Here is a 7829-nt window from a genome sequence, read left to right on the forward strand (position 1 = left end):
GAATCTAAGAGTAGATATGGAGTCCCTAAAAAAAGTAGACTGGAACTAGGGATTCCTTCACAATTAGGAATCCAACACTAACAAAAACTCTTTAATAACTTACAAAATAATTACTCAATTGCAAAAATGAAAGTAGATCTAAGGTCCTACTAACATGTTGAACTCGAAGACACCCATAACTTGGATTCCATGAATTTTATCAAAAATTAATACCCATGGTATGATTAGGGGCTGTAGGGTTTGGGAAAGTGATCCTACACCCTATGCTGCCCCTTGGAAATGATTTACATCACGTATGAAGGAATATTATGTTATTCCGCCACACCACTCTCCCACTAATGTTAAAGCCATTGCCTTTTTGTTTCCATTTTCTTAGTGATCTGTATGAGGGAACACGAGCAGCTTCAGTAACGGATATCCCTGCAATTAAACAAATTATAAAGCCTCTGGAAGATTCTGGGACTTTGCTTCAAAGGACTGAGGAAGAGGTGAGTGCTATGCTTTTGCCTCTCTTTTCTCTTTTTGTCTGATTCATCCAAAGTGTATGATAATTTTTTACTTGTTTACTTAGATTGTGAATTAATTAGGCAGAGCATGATAACAACTATCCATTTTTATTTCCTGGAACTGGGACCAAGAGGTTTTGCTTATCATATGTTCCATGACTTCAGATACTTGAAGCATTGGACTCATTCATTGTTGTGGAGAGAGAAGGACAAATCATTGCGTGTGCTGCCCTTTTCCCTTTCTTTGAGGAGAAGTGCGGAGAGGTTGCATCTGTGGCTGTATCTCCCGAGTGCCGTGGAGAAGGGCAGGGGGACAAATTACTCGGTATGATATTGAAACTTGCTTATTGCTTTGCTTGTCAGAACCATAACGCTGTTAGACCTGCAATGGATTATGAATCAAGTTATTCCTTACAGTGATAACAGGTTGAAGTGTCAGGTGTGGATCCTCTTTTTAGCCTCAAATTTCCTGCTTTGTATTTTCTTCCTTTTTCAATACAATAGCCTTTCATTTTCTCAATAAAACAGTATTGGAAGGCCAAGCCCAAACTCATTCATCCTAAATAAAGGCCTTCATTTTCTCACATTGTTGTTCTCCCCCCCCCCCCCCCCAACTAAACAACAACTGCAACAAAAAGAAAAAACAGCAAAGGTAAAAAGCCAAGAAATGAGCTATTTCAATCTAGTCTATTCCTTGTTGAAATTGTTTCTTTTGGATGTCTTTAATTGTTTAAAAATGTCTTGTTGAGTTACTACTTGCTAGCCAGATAAAACCTAATAGCTGATATGCGGACTCCATTAACCCTTTTTTTCTTTTTCCATTCTCTACATCATGAGATCAAGAAAGTCTGGTATAATAGACCTCTTTACCAGTTTTATTTCCATTATGTTCTAGGCTATAGTTCTGAATATATATATATATATATATATATATATAGCCAGTGAACTAAATTCTGCTTTCATTGATTTTTGTTCTCTTGGCTGATTATGTATTTCCTCCATCAATCTCTACTCTTCTCTTGACTGTACCATTAATATGAAAATAAGAAAAATCTCTCATATTTCATGTATTAGAATTCTAAATTCCTTTGTGAATTTTTCCCAAAAAGAAATAAAAAATATCTTGAATGAGGTATTCAACTCTAGGAATGAATTGAATCCACCTCTTTCATTCTTTATGAAGAGAATGACTCTTTTATCAAAAAATCAGGAAAAAAGGGCCCGAATTCTCCTGCAGGAATGATTTGGAAAGGACCAGAAGGATTAGTATTTGTTAGAAACAAAATAATGAGGCAGTCAACTTTATTATAGAATTACCTGAAATCTGATCAAAACATAATATAGTACCTTCTTTTTTCTTTCTGGTAATATATAGTACCTATTAACATATGGGTATCAAATCATTTCTTTTTGATAAGCAGACCAGTAAGATTTGGATTCCTCTAGAACTAGCACTGCTACTGAATTTCAGATTCTAGTTTGTGTTGCTATAAAACCAACTTTCTATTGAGTAATGTACATATTAGTTGGTTCTTGTGTAATATCCAATTTATCTAGCTTGAATCCTTCGTCCATTAGACTAAAAAAGCAAAAGGGTTTATATCAAGGTTTTTACTCACTGATAAGAAGAATTTGCCAAGGCTCTTGGCCAAATGGTGTCCAAATAGAAGTGTGGAATATCTTATGAATCTATGGCTTATCTTTGATCAACTAGGGTCTTTAATAAGATTATGTACATTGAGAGGCTGACATACTAATGGAAGAGAAACTTTGTAATGCTAGCTTACAAAATAATAGTTGCAACAACCATAAATACGTAAGATGAATGAGCCATACTAAGAAATTATGGGAGAGGATTATTGAAATGCATCTAAAAAAAAGAGACCTCTTGAAGTAACCTGGGGACACCCCCTATCCAAAGAAGCCCTTTTCTTGTGGCCCTTCCAGGAAGGCTGAATCTGGCCAAGGGCAAATTGGTCATTTTCCCTTCCTTTTTGGAGTCCTAGTGAGTCTTGCTAGGTTCAGCATAATTTTAGGAGTTCAAATCTATTTTTACTTTATTTTTGGAGTCCTTGTTTGCTTAGTTAGGACAGAGTCCCAGTCTATGTAGGAGAGTCAAGTTGGAATCTTATTTCAAATTGGATTCATTCTTGAGTTAGAAAATTCTTTTAATTCTACAATTATTAATTAGTTAGGGAGTCCTTATTCCTTACACATAGTTTTTCTTTAATTAGTGTCCTAGTTGATTTTAAGTCTCTCTATTCTTTGTTTGTTAGGTACTTGATGTCAGGACAACCAAACAGGAACCAATTCAAACCAGCATTGGAGGTCACCTCAAAACATGAAAAAGGGAGGCCTTCAATGCCAGTTCGTATTGGTTCCTGGTTGATTGTCCTTAATCAGTCCTATTAGGATATCCTTCATGTAAGGCTATAAATATAGGCCATTGCTTGTAAACATATCAGTTTTGATGATTAATAAAATTTGATTGAAGAAGATAATGGGTGAAGTCGTGGGTTTCCAAGAAAGAAACCTGCGGCAGCTTTGGCTTTGGCATTGGCATTCTTTCAGCAAATCCAGCATTCTAATCGCCAAAAGCAATAAGTTATCATCCCTAACAGCCTCCTAAACTAGTAAGGAAACATCCCTGGCCTTCCCTCTTCTTCCCACATCTGTCACACCTTTTTCTTTTCTTGAATTTTTGTACTTTTCTAGAGACCCGAAATTTAAGGTCAGATCTATGCCAATCTAAGCTTTAGATCTGTCCCAGACTTTAGGAACCTCATCTCCCCGACCGTATTGACCTTAGATCTCAGTTTGACCCGATACTGACCCATGTTGATTTCAAGATATAATTATTTTCTTGAGTTTTTGTAATTCCCAAAACCCTAAAGACAAGAACTTTATGATGTAAACCAGGTCTAGGGTTATGGGTATTTTAGTAGATTTTGCAGATCTAGGGTTTGCCCAGGAAATTCCAGCAAAAGATAGAAGGGGTTTTAGGGTTTCTTAAGCAATCTAAGCCTGCTGAATATGAAATTCAGATCTAAATTCTACTTGAAGATTGAGGTTCAGATTTGAAATTTAAATTCGAAGGCTAGTTAAGGTTTTGGTTATGATTGGGGAAGGGGCAAGGGCTTGCTGTCCTGCCGTTCAGACTTAAATATGCTACTTTCTGCAAGTCAGAAACTGTTTTAGTGAATGAGGGACTGAGGTTGTTAAGTACTTAGGATTTTCTGAAATTTTCAAAATTCTGCAGAACCTCTTGAAGAAGATGAAGTGCAGGATTTTTCAAAGTCCAGAAACTGGGCAGATTTGGGGAAAGTAATATTAGGACTATAACCTAGTACTAGGGCGACCAGAAGGGAAGGAAAAAGGGGTTTAATGGGGCTGGGGTTTGGGATCTGCAGGTGGAGGGACTCCAGAGTAGCCGTAGGGAAGAATGGGAGGGAGGCTTGCAGGTGTTAAAGGAAGAAGGGAAGGGAGCAGGGAAGTCCTGGGGCTTGACTGAGGACCTTAAGGTAGTCATGGGGGAACTGCAACTGTTAAGGCACAGCAGCAAGGGGGAGGAAATTCTAGGTCTCCGCAGGCCGGGAGGAGGGCTGTGGACAAAGAGGGGCGACTGGGAATGGGTTGGGGAGCTTTTGGACTTACTTGAATGCTTGTTTGACTTATGAATCAAACTTCAGAACTTGATTGAATGCTGGAAACAACTTGAAAGCTCTCAATAGACAACTGCAGGGTCCCCCTCAAAGGAACCCTACCACTTGGGCAGTCAACAATCAAACTCTTTAATTAATCAAATCTGAATATTGCAATGCAAGAAGAGGTTATTTATAGCCTAAAATAAAAGAAAATGATTGGGGTTGGGAATCCCTAAGAGATAAGGATCCCAACTCCAAACCAAAACAATCAATACAAAATCAAGTTACTAAAAGACCAAGACCCCGAATTGGAATCTTTTAAAGACACTTGACTTGGGACTTAAAATTACACTTCCAAATAAAACAAACTCTAAAAGATAAGAACCCCTTTGGATGAGGAATCTTTTGTCTACAACTAACTCAACTCAACTTACACTCTCAAATAACTTTCAAAAAAGAAAAGGTTGATCCATGAACCTTGGATCGAGGGGAATCTATCCAGAGCCATAGTGAGCCCTAAAAAGGGGCTGAAAATGACCAAAGTATCCTTTGGGGGCATTCGGCTAGCTTGGATCTGGATTTTGGAACCCAATGGGAGGGGTCTTCATGTTCACATCGCCCATATCCCTATATCATTACTTACATTCCCTCAATGTTTCAACCCAGCCTAACACCTATAGACCCTAGTTTCCCATCTCAAGGTAAAATCCAAGTTCTCCCATGGGAAGTTATGTATCCTAGAGATCCTTAGAACATTTTTTACTACAAACGTTAACCTAACCTTTCCCCCTAAGAAATCATATCCCTTCACAACCCATATCACTAAGGATCCCCATATCCCCCTAAACCCTGTGCTTCTTTGGATGAGTCAACTAGAGGAATCCAAGATGGGGTTTTGATGGTACGTGCTTTTCATTAATGACTTTGTCTAGGTGAATGAGACAAAGGCTGGAACTAATGCCAAACTGGAGCTTTGTCGGTCAACCTTGGAATCAAAAGATTATAAAATAAGTGGAATAAAGACAAGAGCATATGGCTTGTAACTTTAGCACTCCGAGGCAGATGTGGGAGTAAATACTAATGGGATAGAGATACCTCAAAATTACTGTTTCAAGTATGTCTAGGACCAATCATCAATATGGAAGGTGTCAGAGAAAATGATGTCTCTCAGAGGCTTAAGAGTACATAGTAAGTTGGATGGAGTGCAGGGGTGCATCAAGGTTATAATATAATTGCCAGTTACCTTTGAAGCTTTAAGAGAACTCTTATAGTACAGTCATAAGATCGGCTATGGTGTATAGCACAGAGTTTTGGCTATCAAGAAGTGTCATCTAGACAAGTTAAGTGTAGCAGAGGCCAAAGTGGAGGATGTTGTGATGAAAGTGGCAAAACCAGGGGGATAAAGTAAGGAATACTGTTATTAGAGCTAACCTGAGAGTAGCCTTGTTGAAGCTAAGCTTTGACAAAGTCAGTTGTGTTGGCATGGCCATGTTCAATGATAGCCTTACCAGTCTCGAAAAGTGATTCGATTTTCTGATCGAAGGTTTTAAAAGAGGGAGGACCGGCAAGGAAAATGGTGAGGAAACACATGCATCATTTAAACATCACCACAATCATTCTAATTTCTAATGGTGGGAATCAAGAAAGAAGAGGAGGAAGGGGAAGAGCAAGCCAGAATATACATTTCGGAATTCAACCACCCTCATCCCCAAAAAAAAAATGAAGAAGAAGAATAAGTGGGAGTGAAGACACTATCATTTTATTCTTAAGTCACATTTCCCCATTTATTGCTCAAATATTGTGGACCTCTAAATGTCATTTTCTCAATTCTTTATTTTACCACTTGTTAAAACTTGCTTCTTTTTGAAACTATACCTCTGAATCTGCCTTGGTGGGGACTGCCAGTCCTGCTAAACATCATCCCAGTTTTATTTGCCATACTTGTTACCATCCCGCCTCCAAACCCCAAAAGAAAATACTCTATTCTTGTATTGGAATGATTTAGGGTTTAATATAATTCCACCACTGGTTGAGTGCTCTGTTTGTGAATATTGCACATGGAACTTGTTCCTGGTTTTTTTGGTTGGTTTTGTAGGTGATGTCATTATGCTTATTCCTTCTCTTTTACATGTATAATATAATCTTATAGAAGTCTGCCTTTTCGCTGTCAAATCTGTAGATTTCATTGAGAAGAAGGCATTGTCCATCGGGTTGGAGAGGCTTTTTGTGCTTACAACCCGAACTGCTGACTGGTATGCATCTGGTCCTTTGATAAGTACACAGTTGTTCCAATTTTTAACTGATGGAAAACTCAATCTTAATCACTTGTATTGTTAATGTTCTTTGGTTCTTGACTTAATAATTTATTCAATCCTTACCCACTTACTATTTTCCTGCTGATATTCTTATTGGGGAAGTGCTTAGTGAGACGTCATTTACTGAGTCATTTTCGGGTCCGGGCTGTCAATCCATCTGCCAGAGAAAAAAAGGGGGGAGTGTCTGGTTGTTGCCGGGGTACAGGGTGTACAATATGAGACAGTCTTCTTTTTCCATATTTGTTTTTAGGTCCAAAACTAGGTTCTAAATGCAATGTAAATCCGTGTTGTTTCTTCTGCTTCTCCCAGATCCATGATCAGATCAAGATATTAAATAGGGATACCATATCACATATATGAGCAGACTCATGGCTCTGGTCGAGGTTTTTTTTTCCTTTTTCCCAACGATATGATAAGTGCTCCAGGTAATTTTAAAGTGAAAGGATTTGTAAATGGAAAAAATCTAGAAAAACATTTTGCAATAGATTGTACTAGTTTATTGTTGGTTACCTGTCTGTGGGCAAGCTTGAAACAGCTGCTTTTGAGAACCAAAAAAAGGGAGGAGTTGGAATAGATGAATTGCTTGAATTGAAACTGCAACTTTATATGTAAAAATTGACGAGTATCACTTTCTCTCTAAAGGATACCAAATATACTGCCAACTGCAAACAACTGCAAACAAAAGGATTTTTGCCTTTTTATGCATATATGTATTGTATCTAGTTCGTTGCTCCTTTGTAACTTTTCACAGTATGATGTCCTATGATCTTACTGGTGGTAAAAATTGTACAGGTTTGTGAGGCGTGGTTTCTCAGAATGTTCCATTGAGTCTATCCCTAAAGCAAGGAGGAAAAAGATAAATCTTTCCCGTGGATCAAAATATTATATGAAGCTGCTGCAAGAAGACACGAGTGGCATTACTGTTGATCAGGTGTTGAACCGAAGTGGCTAAAAAATCACTAGGTTTTGCTTCTATTTCTTGTGTCATGTACCTCATTTAGATCTGCTGACTGCTTTATAATGCGCTGGAAGTGGGCAGTCGATCTCGTAGGCAGTATTCGTAGCTATGTTTCTGAATGCTGAACGTAGCCTCTGACCATCCCCTTCTTCGTGGGGAGGGAGGCTGTGAATAGAGCCACTCAGCCACCACCATTTGTTTATTTGGTGTTATTAATCTTGACAATATAACTTTATCAGCAAGAATTACTCTGGGAAAGGGTAATGGTGCAAGACTTTGCATTTAATGCGCATGACTCAAGCAACTTCGAATGGTGTATATCCGTACTTCCTATTTGCCTCGATATGCATGAGCCATCATTTTAAAAGTATTTCTGTCGACTTGTTAATTTAAGATGAATTCAACT

The 7829-nt window shown here is 38.2% G+C and overlaps 1 protein-coding gene across 1 annotated transcript in view; it reads left to right on the forward strand.

Moving 5' to 3' along the window:
* The window catches only part of LOC149014422 (putative amino-acid acetyltransferase NAGS1, chloroplastic), a 31758-nt gene extending 23929 nt beyond the window's left edge, over positions 1-7829 (forward strand). Inside the window, exons 7-10 of the mRNA XM_089156032.1 lie at positions 377-488; positions 672-831; positions 6330-6402; positions 7258-7829. Of these exons, the coding sequence (XP_089012158.1) occupies positions 377-488; positions 672-831; positions 6330-6402; positions 7258-7417 (505 nt within the window). The 3' untranslated portion in view covers positions 7418-7829. The remainder of the gene's footprint in view (positions 1-376; positions 489-671; positions 832-6329; positions 6403-7257) is intronic.

This window comes from Hakea prostrata, chromosome 5 (genome assembly GCF_041222555.1).
Source record: "Hakea prostrata isolate BN-2017 chromosome 5, UWA_Hpros_2, whole genome shotgun sequence".
NCBI lineage: Eukaryota > Viridiplantae > Streptophyta > Magnoliopsida > Proteales > Proteaceae > Hakea > Hakea prostrata.